Below are 18,122 nucleotides of genomic sequence, written 5' to 3' on the forward strand. Positions count from 1 at the left end.
GATTCCGGGGTTTTTACATCGAAATCTTGTATCGGCCTACGTGTCCCGTGACTCACATCATTCAACACATTTCACGTTATTAAATTTTTTTCTAGTGAATGGCCTTTCATTAAATATGAATGGCCGTTCACTTACATGGACTCCCGTCCATATTATATGGACGGGGGATCCATTTACTACGGACGGGCGCCCCCATTTAAAGGACGCCCGTCCATCAATAAATGAAATAAAAAAAAAAAATTAGGGACGACCGTTCATAGGTTATGGACGACCGTCCATAAATATTGGACAGACGTTCATATGTTAATGGACGCCCGTCCATAAACAATCATTTTTAAAAATTAAAAAACATTTAGGGACGGCCGTTCATCAGTTATGGACGGCCGTCCCTTAATTTTGGACGGGCGCTCGCAAATAAGGGATGCCTGTCCATAATGTAAATATAAAAATTTTAAAAAAACTTGGGATGCCCGTCCATAATGTGGTTTTAAAAAATTTAATAAAATCCTTGGACGCCTATCCATAAATTGTGGACGGGCGTCCCTTATCTGTGGACGGGCGTTCGTAAGGAATGGACGCCTGTCCATTATGTATGGACGGTTGTCCATAAGTAATGGATGCCAGTCCATTATGTAAGGACAACCGTTTGTAAGTAATGGATGCCCGTCCTTTAGTTTTGGACGGGCGTCCGTACTGCAATTAAAAAATGTGTTAGGTTAAAAAATTTTGGGGGAAGTTATTATAAGATGGACAACCGTCCACAGAAGATGGACTGGCGTCCATCTTTATGGACGCTCATCTATAGAATTTGGACGGGAGTCCATTGTTTTTTTTTTTCAAACAAAACAACTTTTTATGGACGGTCGTCCATTCCACTATGAACGACTGTCCAGGATGTATAGACGACTGTCCAAAATTGTTAGATGACTGTTTATTTATGTCAGTATTTAATCGTCCAACATGGTGACCTTTACGTGTTTCAGTGCAATTGTTCAATGCAATTGTTTGGTGGATATAACATTTTTGTTTAATTAATATTAACAGGTATTGGCGTAATGGGATTTGCTACGTTGCAGAAAGGTTTTGGCTTGGCCTTTCGAAAGGCATTTTGTATTTATTTGTTTAATAACTAATGAGATACACCAGATCTAATATTAAAATACTTAATATTAAAATACTTAAATAATACTCGCTTGATATAGCCTTGTTTAGAATTTTATAAAATAATATATTTTTATAATTAAATCAAATCTTACCAATATAATTATGATTTTATTAGAATTAATCAATTTATCATTTAAAATCAATAATTGATTCTAATTATTGTTATTGTCTATTGGATACCCACTTTCATAAGATCAATAATTGATTTAAATCCTTTCACATCAAGAATGATTTCTTAAATTCATACTCATAACCCAACAATGCTACTGACACGGGAATTTTTACACAGAAATCTTGTACCGGTTTACGTATCCCGTGACTCACATCATTCAACACATCAAAAATGCTATATCCATCGAACAATTGCATTGAAACACGTGGAGGCTGTCACGTTGGACGATTGAATACTAATATAAATAGACGGCCGTCCAACGGTTTTGGATGGCCGTCCATACATCCTAGACGGTCGTTCATGGTGGAATGGACGACCGTCCATAAAAAGTTGTTTTGTTTTGAAAAAAAAAAACAATGGACTCCCGTCCAAATTATATGGACGGCCGTCCATTAGGATGGACGCCAGTCCATCTTCTATGGACGGTCGTCCATCTTATAAAAACTTTCCCTAATTTTTTTTTAATCTATTACGTTTTTTAATTACAGTACGGACGCCCGTCCAAAGCTAAAGGATGGTTGTCCATTCCTTATGGACGGGCGTCCATTACTTACGGATGGCCGTCCTTACATAATGGACAGACGTCTATTACTTACGGACGGTCATCCATAGGTAAGGGACGCCGGTCCACAACTTATGGACGGGCGTCCAAAGATTTTATTAAATTTTTTAAAACCACATTATGGACAGGCATCCATTCCTTATGGACGTCCGTCCACACATTAGGGACACCCGTCCATAATTTATGGATGGGGACGGACATCCCAAGTTTTTTTAAAATTTTTATATTTACATTATGGATGAGCGTCCTTTATTTGTGGGTGCATGTCCAAAATTAAGAGACGATCGTCTATAATGAATGAACGATCGTCCCTAAATATTTTTTAATTTTTAAAAACGATTATTTATGGACGAATATCTATTAACATATGAATGTCTATCTCTAATTTTTTTATCTTTTTTATTCTACTTATTAATAGACAAATAGGAAGACTCATTCGTAATAAATGAACCTCATTCGTATTATATAAACGAAAATTCATGTTAAAAAAAAATTTAATAACATGAAATGTGTTTTAATAGGCCGTAGCATTGTCGTAATAAAATCATAATTATAATTATCTAAACCAAATCATATCTAAGCACGTCGTTTAACATAAATATAAAATACTCGTCTAAATTATCGTACACTCTCCAGAAAGGCGTAAGCATTCACATTCTGATGGTCACATCACAAGCTACCCGAAAAGCAGCAAAAGCAAGTTACCTCGACACACTATACCACCTCCCAGAACATCGCGTAAATCCACGCGCCTTGTTCTATAACTACAAGGCATCACACTCCCGCAGCTGACACCACAGATTCGCCGCTAGTCACGACAACTCTCTCTGAACCTCGCCAATGTCATCATCCATCATTATTTTATTTTAAATTCATAACACCATTATCGTCATTGACTCAATCATCTTGATATCATCACCTTTACGCGTTACCTTCATAAAACAGGATCCGAATCCGTTTCCGTGAATTGTTTCAGTTCTTGCTTGTTTGTTTGTGAAAGTATGGGGAGTGAACAGGTGACGAAGAATAAGGAGGTGTTCAATGCAGCGGCGGCGAGTGCGGTGGTTAATGAGCTGAGAGGAAGTTTCTCTGCGGGAAAGACTCGGAGCTACGAGTGGAGAGTGGCTCAGTTAAAGAGTATGTTCAAGATGCTTGACGAACACGAGCCGGAGATTGTCGCCGCTCTTCGTGATGATATCTCCAAGCCTGAACTTGAAGCCTCCCTTTACGAGGTCATAACGCGCGCTCCTTTTCATCAATTCAATTATGTTTATTAAATCGTGAACGAATTAATACTAATACTAATTCAATTTACGGATAACAATTTTTTTTTATTAATCGTTATATAACATAGAGTTTTTCGAAAATATTGTTTTTTTTTAATGATGAACGTGATGTTTTTCCTTTTCCATTTCTGGAGAATTTTTGGAGTACTACAATTAATGAATTATGTTCTGTATTCATGATGTACTTTATTTGATATATTAATGATGTGTGTAGAAAGTAGTTAGACATGATCCTGTTTTAGAATGACTGCTATGTTGGGTCGTATATGTTTGTATATATTTTGAACTACTTTGTTTTTCTTTGCATTTAAATTGTGTGTTAAGAAGAATTTCAGCGATTTTGATGTTAATTGGCAATTTATAGCTTACAGTTATCTGATGAAGTGATCGATACTGGAATTTGATACTAGGATATTAATTGTTTGAATGGGAGTGTCTGGGTGATTGATTATTTGTGAGAATAGTTTTCCAGTGGAATATAGTCAATTTCTAGTGACGAGAATTAATTATACTTTTAGAGGTGTGTAGGTGTCTTGAAACTAATTTGCTAGTTCGGTTTTTACGAAAAGTTGATGAAAACAAAACTAGTATAATTTTGTTTGGTTAAATCATAACATATTAGGTTGAGGCAGGATTGTGGGGCTTAGAACTGAAAATGGATAGTGTAGTTGTGGAATTAAGAAGCCTCAACCACTTGTTGGTTTGTTGCTGTAGGTCATTCTATTGTCATTAACTTTGTTGTGCTCTGTTTGCTTTTACAACTTAATATCGATGTCATAACGAATAAAGTAGAAGGTGGCTAGGAATCATCCCTTGTGAACTGTACTAGTTTGGTCTCTTTTTGTGAAAAATATTATGAGTAGAAGTCAAGAGCATTAATGGCACAACTACTTAACTTTCCCTGACAGGTTTCTGCAATTTTCCTGGTCTGATTCAAAATGATTGCACTATGATGTTTAAAATTGAAATAGATATGTAGCGGCTAAGTCTTTAGCTTTTTTTTTTTTTTTTGAAGGAACATGTCTAAATTTTTTATTTGTGGACATTTTTGTTGCAATAAATCTTCCTTATTCCATCACACTTTTTTGAGGCTGGTGATAGCTCCTTCTATTTAATGAAAAAATAATAGATCAGAATTTCATTTTTTCTGCCATTAGTTTATGACCAGCGATAAATATTGAGAATTTGGCTTTGGGTAATTATGAATTTCCCTCAATTTTAAAATTATCATGGTTAATCAATTAAGATTCATGTCTAACTACTTTGGAAAAAAAAAAAATTAGGATAGTACGCAGCTGACCAAATTACAGATTTGAAGATGGGAAGAAGAAAGTTTTGTTTAAGAGGTTTAGAAGCTACAGTATTGTTGGTTAGGAATCAGGATGTTTGTAATTGTGACAAATTAGAAGATCGCTGAATTGAATAATTTGCTATAGAAACGTTGATGCATGACATTTTGCTAAATGTTGTAAAATAGTATGCAATTGATTAAATGTTCAAAGGATATATTTTCTTCAAGTCTCAGTGGAGGATGTTTTTGTAACTTTAATCAATAACATCTTAATGAATTCAACTCTGTGCACTTCATTATACGTTGATAAGTTTGCTACAAATATTCAAGTCAAGGTTTAAAGACATGTGAAATATCAAATTAACATGATTGCTAATCCCCAGCCGTTGTTGTTACAATGTAACTAGTTTTATTTGCTTTGTAATTTCCTTTCATTGTTATGTCACATGCCATTGGATAATCCTGGAGCTTTCTTAATTCTGTAGTAAAGTTGTTTGTTGATTTTGGAGGCCACTCCTGGAGCTTAAAGTTATCATGTAAAAGTTCGAGATGAAGCAGTTATTTTCCATTTTCTATATTGATGATTGACATGGTTTGTTATGCAGGTAGGTATGTTGAAGGGCTCAATCCGATTGGCACTGAAGGAACTGAAACGCTGGATGGCACCAGAGAAGGTTAATTATTCAGAAATTCGTAACTAATAGGTACTTGTATTACGAAAAATCTTGACATTCTCTTATTGTGTCTAATTCAATATCTTGCTCACATGGCAGGCTAAAACTGAAATTACCACTTTTCCTTCATCTGCTGAAATAGTGTCAGAACCACTGGGAGTTGTATTGATTATCTCGGCATGGAACTACCCTTTCTGTATGTTCCTGGTGAATTTGTCTAAAATATTTTAATCCTGAACTACAAATATATCTCTCAGATTTGATGTCTTTAGTTTTCTCATTTTTAAGATAACAACTACAATCTTCAAATTTTCTACAGTGTTGTCTCTTGATCCAGTTGTCGGAGCAATTGCAGCTGGTAATGCCCTGATTCTAAAGCCATCTGAAATTGCTCCAGCTTCATCTTCATTGCTTGCAAAATTAGTGGGAGAGTATATGGATTCCTCTTCCATCAGGGTTGTTGAGGGGGCTGTTGCTGAAACATCTGCCCTGCTGGAGCAAAAATGGGATAAGATATTTTATACAGGTTCTTATTTATCATCATCTAGTACTTCATTTGGCATGATATTAGTGTCACTAATGGTTCATCATGATCTCATAATTTTTTTTATTTTTGGGAACTTGTAGTTATGTCTAGAAAGATAGAGGTCTTTTATTGGCTTAAGGTGCACTAGTTAAAATATTTTTCAGCTGAAAACTTCGCTTAACATAGCCACGAGAAAAGGACGTCTTGGCTCACTTAAGAAAATGAAGTGTGGACTGAATGGAACATTCAAATGTAGGATTAACACATCGAGTATTTGAGTTGGTGTGGGTTGAAAGTTCTGATGTTGATCAGATTGGAATTCTGATCTGAAAGCTGGTACAGCACTCTTCTGTTTGTTTCTGTTTCAAAGCACGTGTGTGGTACTTTGAACTGCATGTGAATTATATGTTCTTGTATTTGTGTGGGCAATGAAATAGGAAGGNTGGAAAAAAAAAATTAGGATAGTACGCAGCTGACCAAATTACAGATTTGAAGATGGGAAGAAGAAAGTTTTGTTTAAGAGGTTTAGAAGCTACAGTATTGTTGGTTAGGAATCAGGATGTTTGTAATTGTGACAAATTAGAAGATCGCTGAATTGAATAATTTGCTATAGAAACGTTGATGCATGACATTTTGCTAAATGTTGTAAAATAGTATGCAATTGATTAAATGTTCAAAGGATATATTTTCTTCAAGTCTCAGTGGAGGATGTTTTTGTAACTTTAATCAATAACATCTTAATGAATTCAACTCTGTGCACTTCATTATACGTTGATAAGTTTGCTACAAATATTCAAGTCAAGGTTTAAAGACATGTGAAATATCAAATTAACATGATTGCTAATCCCCAGCCGTTGTTGTTACAATGTAACTAGTTTTATTTGCTTTGTAATTTCCTTTCATTGTTATGTCACATGCCATTGGATAATCCTGGAGCTTTCTTAATTCTGTAGTAAAGTTGTTTGTTGATTTTGGAGGCCACTCCTGGAGCTTAAAGTTATCATGTAAAAGTTCGAGATGAAGCAGTTATTTTCCATTTTCTATATTGATGATTGACATGGTTTGTTATGCAGGTAGGTATGTTGAAGGGCTCAATCCGATTGGCACTGAAGGAACTGAAACGCTGGATGGCACCAGAGAAGGTTAATTATTCAGAAATTCGTAACTAATAGGTACTTGTATTACGAAAAATCTTGACATTCTCTTATTGTGTCTAATTCAATATCTTGCTCACATGGCAGGCTAAAACTGAAATTACCACTTTTCCTTCATCTGCTGAAATAGTGTCAGAACCACTGGGAGTTGTATTGATTATCTCGGCATGGAACTACCCTTTCTGTATGTTCCTGGTGAATTTGTCTAAAATATTTTAATCCTGAACTACAAATATATCTCTCAGATTTGATGTCTTTAGTTTTCTCATTTTTAAGATAACAACTACAATCTTCAAATTTTCTACAGTGTTGTCTCTTGATCCAGTTGTCGGAGCAATTGCAGCTGGTAATGCCCTGATTCTAAAGCCATCTGAAATTGCTCCAGCTTCATCTTCATTGCTTGCAAAATTAGTGGGAGAGTATATGGATTCCTCTTCCATCAGGGTTGTTGAGGGGGCTGTTGCTGAAACATCTGCCCTGCTGGAGCAAAAATGGGATAAGATATTTTATACAGGTTCTTATTTATCATCATCTAGTACTTCATTTGGCATGATATTAGTGTCACTAATGGTTCATCATGATCTCATAATTTTTTTTATTTTTGGGAACTTGTAGTTATGTCTAGAAAGATAGAGGTCTTTTATTGGCTTAAGGTGCACTAGTTAAAATATTTTTCAGCTGAAAACTTCGCTTAACATAGCCACGAGAAAAGGACGTCTTGGCTCACTTAAGAAAATGAAGTGTGGACTGAATGGAACATTCAAATGTAGGATTAACACATCGAGTATTTGAGTTGGTGTGGGTTGAAAGTTCTGATGTTGATCAGATTGGAATTCTGATCTGAAAGCTGGTACAGCACTCTTCTGTTTGTTTCTGTTTCAAAGCACGTGTGTGGTACTTTGAACTGCATGTGAATTATATGTTCTTGTATTTGTGTGGGCAATGAAATAGGAAGGCTCTCATAAGCACTTATAATTTTAAGAAGTGGGAGATAGTTTAAGGTGGTGCAGGATATACTGTAGTTAATACTAATGAACCTGGGGATGTGTAAATTTGAGATCTAAACCGATGGTGGATAATTTGATTTCTCATAGCAATTGCCACACATGTTTATAAGGTATTTGACTTTGTAGCCTTTTCAAGTTGCTCTTTCTTGAGGTGATTTTTAGACTTCGGTTTATTTACGGAAGGGTAAGATGCCACTGGCAGGTGAAGTTCACAAAGATAACTTTTCTAGCGCCCTTCTTGGAATGAATAGCTTCCCTTCAGAATATATCTTTTGTACTCTGAGGCAGTATTAAATACAGAAATTAGGTATTTCTGGATAATGTTGGTAGGGTAAAAAGGTTTTAAATTTTTAGATAGGTAAAGCTTCTACAATTACAAAAAGCTTTAGGTGTAATTCTCTTAAAGAAATTAGGTTTATTCTATTGCACCAGATGATTTAAGTGTGGATTGACCTAGGAAATTCTTTAATGATCTGGGTGCCTTATGTTGGAGGGTATTTTGGCAGAACTTACGAATTATGTTTGGTGGTTATCTTTCTTAAGAGATATAAGTTAATATAGTTTTGGGGGGTCAGAAAAAGGACCATGAGTGTTTTTAGGATTGCCTTTCCAGGTTTATTTTCCAGTAATTTATTTGTTGTGTGGTGATGATATTGGTGCAGCAATAGTGTTTTTGGAATTTCTTCTTAGAGGTGTATAACATTGCATGAGATCCTCTTTTGACTTGTAAGAAGAGTCAAAGTTACTGGAAATAATGTACAGGGTGCTTTAGCTAAAAGGGTTTCTTGATGCTCTGCCAACTTTGAAGTTGCTCTTCTTCTTTATTTATTTTATTTTATTTTATTTTAATTTGAGAAATCTTGTGGAAGTCTTTATGCCTTGATCTCTTTGGAATTCATTAATTCTATCATGGTGGAGGAAACCTTTTGGTTCTTTCTGCATTGACATCAAAATACACGATTCGTACTTTACCTGGGATGTAATATGTTATGTTACAATCCTTTAATTGGTAGGCAATGGAAGAGTTGCACGAATTGTGATGGCTGCTGCTGCAAAGCACCTTACACCAGTTGTCTTGGAGCTTGGAGGAAAATCTCCAGTTGTTGTTGATTCAGGCATCAATTTACAAGTACAGAACATTTATTTTTTTCGTAGCTGGGGTCTATATTTCATATTCATTTCCTTGCTGCTAAATTCACTGCTTCTCTCATCTTTGTGTTTGGTATGACTTACATCTATCTATATCTCAAAGGTTGCAACTAGGCGGATTATCATGGGCAAGTGGGGTTGTAATAATGGACAAGCATGCATTTCTCCTGATTATATTGTAACCACAAAAGATTATGCCCCAAAATTGGTAAGGTTGCCCATACCTTTGGCAAGATTCTGCATCTATATTTTTGTTTTAGTTTTTCTCTGAAGCCTCTTTCCTTCAGGTGGATAGTCTGAGATGCGAATTGGAGAATTTTTTTGGGAAAAAACCAATGGAATCAAAAGACTTGTCTCGCATTGTGAACTCCAACCACTTTGCTCGCCTGTCAAATATGTTGGATGATGATAAGGTTGCTGGAAAGATAGTCCATGGAGGAGAAAGGGACAAATCTAACCTGTGAGTTCCGCTGTGCATTTGCCTGTACTCTTTCTTTTACTTCATTACATTAGGTTCAGCTGCTGGGATGGACCTGTTTTAAAGTTAGTTACTCTTTCCTTAAATGGCAGAAGGATTGCTCCAACTATCCTGCTAGATGTTCCTCGAGACTCTCTGATCATGAGTGAGGAGATATTTGGTCCCTTGCTCCCCATACTCACGGTAAGCATTGAGTTATTATATAGCAGTGCCCTTTTTTTTTTNTATTTTATTTTATTTTATTTTAATTTGAGAAATCTTGTGGAAGTCTTTATGCCTTGATCTCTTTGGAATTCATTAATTCTATCATGGTGGAGGAAACCTTTTGGTTCTTTCTGCATTGACATCAAAATACACGATTCGTACTTTACCTGGGATGTAATATGTTATGTTACAATCCTTTAATTGGTAGGCAATGGAAGAGTTGCACGAATTGTGATGGCTGCTGCTGCAAAGCACCTTACACCAGTTGTCTTGGAGCTTGGAGGAAAATCTCCAGTTGTTGTTGATTCAGGCATCAATTTACAAGTACAGAACATTTATTTTTTTCGTAGCTGGGGTCTATATTTCATATTCATTTCCTTGCTGCTAAATTCACTGCTTCTCTCATCTTTGTGTTTGGTATGACTTACATCTATCTATATCTCAAAGGTTGCAACTAGGCGGATTATCATGGGCAAGTGGGGTTGTAATAATGGACAAGCATGCATTTCTCCTGATTATATTGTAACCACAAAAGATTATGCCCCAAAATTGGTAAGGTTGCCCATACCTTTGGCAAGATTCTGCATCTATATTTTTGTTTTAGTTTTTCTCTGAAGCCTCTTTCCTTCAGGTGGATAGTCTGAGATGCGAATTGGAGAATTTTTTTGGGAAAAAACCAATGGAATCAAAAGACTTGTCTCGCATTGTGAACTCCAACCACTTTGCTCGCCTGTCAAATATGTTGGATGATGATAAGGTTTCTGGAAAGATAGTCCATGGAGGAGAAAGGGACAAATCTAACCTGTGAGTTCTGCTGTGCATTTGCCTGTACTCTTTCTTTTACTTCATTACATTAGGTTCAGCTGCTGGGATGGACCTGTTTTAAATTTAGTTACTCTTTCTGTAAATGGCAGAAGGATTGCTCCAACTATCCTGCTAGATGTTCCTCGAGACTCTCTGATCATGAGTGAGGAGATATTTGGTCCCTTGCTCCCCATACTCACGGTAAGCATTGAGTTATTATATAGCAGTGCCCTTTTTTTTTTTCAATGATCTGGTGTTTTTACGAAATGCATCTTCTGTAAAAATGTATGAAGCTGACAAGCCATATGAGATTCATCTCAGGCAAGCCCCAAGCCCCTTCAGTTCTATTACATCAGCTTTTCTTCAGACTGAACACAAGGAATATAATCAACTTTCCTTCTATCTGTAGAATAATATCAGATAAAGTATGAAATTTCTTTCTGGAAAATTTACTGAGTATAAAGTTTAACCTGAGGAGGTAGCATTCTAGATATGGGTGGAATCATTTTTAAGGCTATGAGCCAAATATGATTTTTACCAAAATGCAAGTACCTTGAGTGACATGAATGACTACAAGCCGATGGAGATGGGAGTAATGGCGGCATGCTATGAACTGAGATCCCATTGGATTCCCTGCATGCTATACATTGCTGTCTCATAAACAGAGAAATCCTGCTCAATTCAGGAGCCTTTTCTCGCCACCATTTTTAACTTGAACGGGGAAATAAAAAAAATAATGGTTACACCTGCCTAGAGTTTTCTCTGCATCTGGCAACAGTTGCAAAAGAGCACTTAATATGATTGTAACAATATTAGTTTAAATAATATGCATTTATTAGTGAGAAACAATGCAACAACTATTATGATTCCTTATGCTGTTTTCTGGAACAGGTTGACAAAATAGAGGATAGCTTTGATATTATTAACTCGGGAACAAAGCCACTTGCAGCATATGTATTTACCAACAACAAGAAGCTCAGGGAGCAATTCGTGACAATGGTCTCAGCAGGGGGTGTGGTTGTCAATGACACTACTTTACATGTAATTATGCTTCCTCGAACTTTAGAGACAAGTTGCATAAACATACTTGCATCATGCATTTATCACATTCATGCATGTTACATGTAGAAGATATGATATCCTCCATCATTAAGTTAATGTAACAACTAGATGCTGCCGTGGACAAAATAGTAATGATGATATTCTTTCAGTTGTATTACCACAAATAGAGGATAGAGCTTCATTGTGTTGTGTTGCAGTTTGTTACATTGGTTGATTGATATTTAGAAACATTGGTCAGGGTTTTATGCGACCTTAGTTTTTAATTTCGGAATTCTCTGGGAAAATGTCATTAGAAAGTCAAAGGGCATTGGTAACCGTGAATCTTACACTTTTCGGAAATGATGCAATAAGAATTACAGAAAAGAAAATAATGTCATAAGTTCCCAATTGTATATGCATCTACTATCCTGAATTAATTTTAACATTTTGATGATGTTTAAATCTATCTTATATGTTCTTGGCATTGCAGCTTGCAGTATCCAGTCTGCCATTTGGGGGAGTCCAGGAGAGTGGGATGGGATCGTACCATGGGAAATTTTCTTTTGATGCTTTTAGCCATAAGAAGGCAGTTCTGTACAGAAGTTTTGCTGGTGACGCGGCTTTGAGATATCCACCATATACACAGGGGAAGCTAAGATTGATGAAGGCTCTTATGTCTGGTAGTATAATCGGCATAATTCGTGCCCTTCTCGGATTCCCTAAGGCTTAAAAAGATCTCTGAATGTGTGTAAAGTTCTCTTTCTCTGTAATTCTCTGCGTATTTTGATGTACTCAATCGGTTCAGATTACATTTTTACTTGTATGTTTTAATTTCACCGAGACTGATTTGTTTTGAATATGTGAGTGCAATTGAAGTGTGTTCATGCAATTTGTTTATTTATTTTCTTTTTCAAACGAAATGTGTGGTGTGACACCAACATTCTTGGAGAGAAAACAGAGGTTGTTTGATAAACAACCACACTTATGCCCCTCCTTATTTAGATATCCTAACAGTTGGCTAACCACTTAGCCTTACAAAATGATAGAAACATTCTTCAACAAAGCATTAGTTTTTTCCCTGGGCTAGCTAGATTCGTACAAAACCAAATGTAAATCTTTTTCTGTATATATAAATCGGATTTTCACCTATAAAATATAAATGTTTAATAATCATGTTTTTATAACAAGAGTATAGGTAGTGGGCATGATGAGCTAAACACCAAGAAAACAAAACACAATAAATACAATAATCCTTGATTCCTATATATAAATCAAAGACTGAACTAGACAAATCAATCAACAATTACCCTCTAAAATACTAAGAACATCGGACCGTTGATCATTTGTTAGTTCTTTTGGAAAGTTGACTAGGAAATGCAATTTCAAATCCCCCCTCGTTCTTTCATCTTTCGTTGGCATGCCTTGTCCTTTAATGACCTTTTCCTGACCAGGATGAACAATTTCATTAATACTCAAATCCATCTTCTCCCCGCCGAGCAGAGGAATTGGAATGGCGCAACCGGTAAGCGCGTTAACTAGAGGTATGTCTACTACCAATTCCAAATCATCGCCTTCTCTCCTAAACATATGATGCCGTTTCTCTGCAATCACAAAGGTTATGTCAGCTGGGAGAGATCCTGGAACCTCATTTCCCATGCCTTCAAATGTTATCTTTGTTCCCTTTTTCCATCCTGGCTTCACTTTTATTGATAGCAACTCTTCCTCTTGATTTACTTGCCTGCCAAAATAGTCAAATAATCAAACTATATATGAGGTTACTACAAACCAATATTTTCTTTCTTCCCCACTTTTTGTTTATAATTGTAGATTGTCAAGCTAATTTATTTACTATTAACTTGATTAAAAGAAAAATAACATATATAATCAGATTTTTCAAATTGTGATTTAATAAGAATCCTGAAGCTGCTGATGCAATCACAGACAATTTAGAGAAAGAAGAAAGAATAATAAAGAAACAAAAACAAACCCGGCATCTGAGATAACATCTCTTGTGATTTTGATCTTCTTGGTGCACCCAAAACACAACTCCTCAAGAGTGCACTCCAGATTCTTCTGAATAGTTGGCGGCTTCACCAACCCTGTCGAGTTGGAAAACATAATGGGGGTGGTGGTGCTCCTCCGACTGGCATTTCGGGAGAGAGACGCTGGGAACCCATTAATAGTTGATTCGTCCACACCGCTCTTCCGACTCCCGCTCCTAAATAGAGAAGATGCCAGCGATGGTGTTGGTGAGTTGTCCTTCCTTCTGCTACTGCTTCTTGATAAAGGAAAATGAAAGCTATGATCGCCGCTACGGTGTCTGAAGAAACAACCGGGACTCGTTGGAGGGTCGTGATTATGATCAACCTTATATCTATAACTGTGGACTCCATGCATTGTTTCCTCCTGATCCGAATTTTCCTCAATAACCTCCAGCAAATTCAATTAAATTCAAATCATCAATACCATCGTAACCTTTGCTTTCTTTTTCATGCCATGCATGCATAAACAGGTTAAACATTATTCAAATTCAGGGTTTTGAAATATAATTATATAAATATTATACATATGTACCTTATGGGCGGCCGCCTGTGAATGTCTGGGTAATTCTGAAACGGCGTTTGAATGTCTAGGTAATTGAATATCCGACGGTTCAGCTGTAGTGTCTACGTCTTGAATCCTTTTATGATCCGGAGTGGATTCAGATGAAGAGGATTTCTTCCTTTGTCGCCATCGTGTGAATAATAATCTATAAAATTTAAGGAGCGTAAGACGGATGGTAGAATCTTTCCTTTCTGATTCATGTATGGAGGAGGCACCTGTTGGTATGCCAATCTGGGGATGAAGATCTACCATTAGAGATAGATAAAAAAAAAAAATTTTTTTGGAGGAGAATGAAAGACCCCACTTTATCCACGAGAATGCATGGTTTACCAGAAATGAATCTACCGTTTTGTCAGGTCTTTTATTAGCGTTTTCTCAATTATCATAATGTTACATATTATATTTTTGTTTCTCTTTTATATCTCCACGTACCCCCTTCATTAATTTTTAGGGCTAGGGTTTGTTAGATATCAAATACAATTTATTGTTAAGCGTTAGTAATATTTATTGTTAAGGGTTAATTGGTTATCGTCGCTAAGACGATATAATATTATATTATGTTATGGTAGAGCGTTGTATATTATCGTTAAAGTTCCCAAATTTATCATTGTGACGATAATTTCTACACTCTTATTAATGAATCTTCATAGTTTGAAAACTATATCATTGATACCCTATGTTCTAAATTTGTTATGTTGCTGTTTGTGGTAGATGAGTGAAATGATAACTTTGGTCTCATATAAAAAAGAAAGTATTTTATAAACTTAATGATAATATAAGAGAGTTAGGGCAAAATGGTATATCTATAAAATTTTTGAACTTTGAGGATCCATTAGATAGAAAATGCAAAAGTTATTGCCTACATGGCAAGTTTGAAAAGGTTAAGGTTGTTTATGATATTCTTCAATTATGTTATATAGTAAACAATATTTGTAATTATTTATTTAAAATAAAAGATACTAACTCGTTACCGTTGTATATCTGCATAGTCTACTCACTTTTCTATCTACTTTATATACGAAAATTAGAGTTTTTAATTTGGACAATTATTCAATTAATAATCTACATANGAGGAGAATGAAAGACCCCACTTTATCCACGAGAATGCATGGTTTACCAGAAATGAATCTACCGTTTTGTCAGGTCTTTTATTAGCGTTTTCTCAATTATCATAATGTTACATATCATATTTTTGTTTCTCTTTTATATCTCCACGTACCCCCTTCATTAATTTTTAGGGCTAGGGTTTGTTAGATATCAAATACAATTTATTGTTAAGGGTTAGTAATATTTATTGTTAAGGGTTAATTGGTTATCGTCGCTAAGACGATATAATATTATATTATGTTATGGGAGAGCGTTGTATATTATCGTTAAAGTTCCCAAATTGATCATTGCGACGATAATTTCTACACTTTTATGAATGAATCTTCATAGTTTGAAAACTATATCATTGATCCTCTGTTCTAAATTCGTTATGTTGCTGTTTGTGGTAGATGAGTGAAATGATAACTTTGGTCTCATATAAAAAAGAAAGTATTTTATAAACTTAATGATAATATAAGAGAGTTAGGGCAAAATGGTATATCTATAAAATTTTTGAACTTTGAGGATCCATTAGATAGAAAATGCAAAAGTTATTGCCTACATGGCAAGTTTGAAAAGGTTAAGGTTGTTTATGATATTCTTCAATTATGTTATATAGTAAACAATATTTGTAATTATTTATTTAAAATAAAAGATACTAACTCGTTACCGTTGTATATCTGCATAGTCTACTCACTTTTCTATCTACTTTATATACGAAAATTAGAGTTTTTAATTTGGACAATTATTCAATTAATAATCTACATATTTTTTGGACATTGTTGGGCTGACATAAGCTTACATCAGTAAACACCAATTAGAGTTCAGGAAAACTTTGTGTCATCTATGAACTGCCACGTCGCCTTAAGAGAGAAAAAATACGGTTATCATCAACCCAGCTGATTCAGGTTTTGTCTATAAGTGAATGAAGACCACACATTTGTCCAAGCCTCATATAATTTGAGGATATTTCTTAAGTTATCAGCCAATAAGAGGCAAGGAAGGACTTGCACGATACTTATCCACTTGCAGATTTGTAATAATTACATTGAATTCAGTTACTATAAATAGGGGACTCCCCCTCTTATTTTTAGGATTCTAATTCTGATTTTAATCTCTATTTTCATAGCAAAGACAACTTATAAGAAAGAGACCGACTTGATATTCTCTCTGAATAATCAGTTATTGTACTTTTGCTCGCTGTTTACTATATGCGACTTGTTGTAACCTCTCATATATAAAAGAAACAGTGGACGTGGGACTCGCTTTAAGCATCCGAACCACTTTAAATCATCTCTCTCATTTATTATTCAAGTTTGCATTCAATAATATTGATTAACCTTGTCTTGACTCTTGAATCAATCATATCACATGTAATTTCTAAGAACAATTTAGCACTTTGCACATGCGAGTCGTTGGTGTCAAAATTATGCATCAACAGTTTGGCGTTAGAAGGAGGGCCAGATTTTATATCTGCTTTTCATTCAAAATTTCTGATCAACCAGTTCTATTTACGAACAAATGGCTCATGTTCTTAAAACCGAGCGTACTAGGACCAATAATGAGGAGACCTCCTGAGTACAGGATGTTCTTTCTCCCAAAGTACCTCCAGTTCCTAAGGTACCGCGGTAGGCATCCCCTCAACCTCTCAGCTCGATTCGATTGTGATGGATTATCTGGAAAGGTTCAACAATACTCTCTATTGAAAGCCAAGCCATTGATTGTGTTTATTTAATTGTTTTGTTTCCTTGTTATGTATTAGCTAGTGTATCTTGTTTTTTAGGAGTTTTTATTATTTTAGGAGTTTTTTATTTCTTAATTATTCTTTTCTTTTTACAAGAAGATTGAATTCCTAATTGTCAAATCTTCTTGATTTATTTTTATTTGTTTCCTTTAAGAGAGATTCCTTTTCGGAATTGTCTCACCATTGTAACCTATTTATTTTTGTCTTCTTTATTAAATAAAAAGGCAGATCACACAAGAAATTGAGTTGGTGTTCTTTCATACTTTCATTCTTTATTTTCTTCACTCTCCAAACGGTCAACCGAAGGTTAGATCATTTGGATCAGGTCGTACCACCCAATTCTGATAAGCCACCTCCAAAAACGCCTGTAGGTCGCACTAAAGCATGGAAATGGGTGAAAGCTCATACCATGCGCTCTACAATACGTATGAATAAGGGAAAACAGGTGGGTGACAATGGGCCAAAAGGCTCGAAAGGGCCAGTGAATACCAGTCGTGAAACATGTAGAATACCTGTAGCTTTTCGACTTGGCAATATGTCACATCATGAGTTGTCTCATGCCACATTGCAAGGGCACCCCCACAAGAGTGCTCGGCATGGAGATTCTCATTATCGCTGGAATGATGGTTTTGACCATCACCGCGAGGAAAATACCCACCATCCGCGGGTCGTTCTAACCACCACGGAGGTCGAGATAACTCCCCAAGCCATTTAGTACCTTTACATGGCTCCAACCAGCGTGTGTTAAGGTATGCCGAAGGCTCCGACCAAGGAGTAAAGGAGTCTGATCTGTAGTCTTTCCTTAATTGCAATCGTGTGGAGCAAACCCATATTGCAGAAAGTGATCCCCAGGTGGCTCCGCTTCCTCAAATTGAGAAGTTACAACGAGCCTTGAATTAGCTTAGAGCTCAGCAAAATGAGCGAGGGCAGGTCGTTAAGGCATCTCCTTTTTCTCCGGCAGTTTTGACTACTCCTTTTTCGTCAAGATTTAGAATGCTCGATATGCGAGCATTCGATGAGAATTTTGATATGCAAAATAATCTCTATGAGTTTAACGACCTCATGGACTTCACAAAGTTTCTAACTTGGCAAAACGTCGCTGCTTAGCAATGACTCTAACTGCCTATGCTAAGTGATGATTTAGATCGCTTTCATCAGGATCTATCAACTCGTGGC

The 18,122-nt window shown here is 35.8% G+C and overlaps 2 protein-coding genes across 4 annotated transcripts; one reads left to right on the top strand and one right to left on the bottom strand.

Annotated features, from left to right (window-relative positions):
• The first annotated feature begins 2,759 nt into the window (after nucleotides 1-2,759).
• On the top strand, nucleotides 2,760-12,413 carry LOC116131598 (aldehyde dehydrogenase family 3 member H1). 3 transcript variants are annotated; one of them, XM_031417249.1, is made up of 10 exons: nucleotides 2,760-3,130; nucleotides 5,081-5,149; nucleotides 5,249-5,345; nucleotides 5,469-5,675; nucleotides 8,850-8,965; nucleotides 9,089-9,193; nucleotides 9,273-9,445; nucleotides 9,556-9,646; nucleotides 11,363-11,512; nucleotides 12,003-12,413. In XM_031417249.1, exons 1-10 carry the CDS (start codon nucleotides 2,900-2,902, stop codon nucleotides 12,240-12,242), a joined length of 1,479 nt encoding a protein of 492 aa, XP_031273109.1. In that variant the 5' UTR covers nucleotides 2,760-2,899; the 3' UTR covers nucleotides 12,243-12,413. The 3 variants fall into 3 exon arrangements, with proteins under 3 accessions (XP_031273109.1, XP_031273111.1, XP_031273112.1); XM_031417251.1 differs by lacking the exons at nucleotides 2,760-3,130; nucleotides 5,081-5,149; nucleotides 5,249-5,345; nucleotides 5,469-5,675 and adding exons at nucleotides 6,668-6,817; nucleotides 6,917-7,013; nucleotides 7,137-7,343; XM_031417252.1 differs by lacking the exons at nucleotides 2,760-3,130; nucleotides 5,081-5,149; nucleotides 5,249-5,345; ... (1 more) ...; nucleotides 9,273-9,445; nucleotides 9,556-9,646 and adding exons at nucleotides 6,668-6,817; nucleotides 6,917-7,013; nucleotides 7,137-7,343; nucleotides 10,299-10,471; nucleotides 10,582-10,672 and having other exon boundaries at nucleotides 12,003-12,401.
• Nucleotides 12,414-12,808: 395 nt separating this feature from the next.
• Nucleotides 12,809-14,368, bottom strand: LOC116131636 (dnaJ homolog subfamily B member 4-like). The gene is made up of 3 exons (XM_031417300.1): nucleotides 14,087-14,368; nucleotides 13,500-13,942; nucleotides 12,809-13,250 (listed from the first exon to the last, which is right to left on the bottom strand). The coding sequence occupies exons 1-3, from the start codon at nucleotides 14,366-14,368 to the stop codon at nucleotides 12,809-12,811; spliced, it is 1,167 nt and encodes a 388-aa protein (XP_031273160.1).
• Nucleotides 14,369-18,122: the final 3,754 nt, after the last annotated feature.

This window comes from Pistacia vera, unplaced genomic scaffold (genome assembly GCF_008641045.1).
Source record: "Pistacia vera cultivar Batoury unplaced genomic scaffold, PisVer_v2 Contig235, whole genome shotgun sequence".
Lineage (NCBI taxonomy): Eukaryota > Viridiplantae > Streptophyta > Magnoliopsida > Sapindales > Anacardiaceae > Pistacia > Pistacia vera.

Coding starts and splice junctions, on each gene's coding strand:
- LOC116131598 (XM_031417249.1), top strand. CDS start 2,900: ATGGGGAGTGAACAGGTGACGAAGAATAAGGAGGTGTTCAATGCAGCG. Junction 3,131..5,080: donor TTGAAGCCTCCCTTTACGAG/GTCATAACGCGC, acceptor TTTGTTATGCAG/GTAGGTATGTTGAAGGGCTC. Junction 5,346..5,468: donor GGCATGGAACTACCCTTTCT/GTATGTTCCTGG, acceptor AATTTTCTACAG/TGTTGTCTCTTGATCCAGTT.
- LOC116131636 (XM_031417300.1), bottom strand. CDS start 14,368: ATGGTAGATCTTCATCCCCAGATTGGCATACCAACAGGTGCCTCCTCC. Junction 13,943..14,086: donor CACAGGCGGCCGCCCATAAG/GTACATATGTAT, acceptor AATTTGCTGGAG/GTTATTGAGGAAAATTCGGA. Junction 13,251..13,499: donor GATGTTATCTCAGATGCCGG/GTTTGTTTTTGT, acceptor CTATTTTGGCAG/GCAAGTAAATCAAGAGGAAG.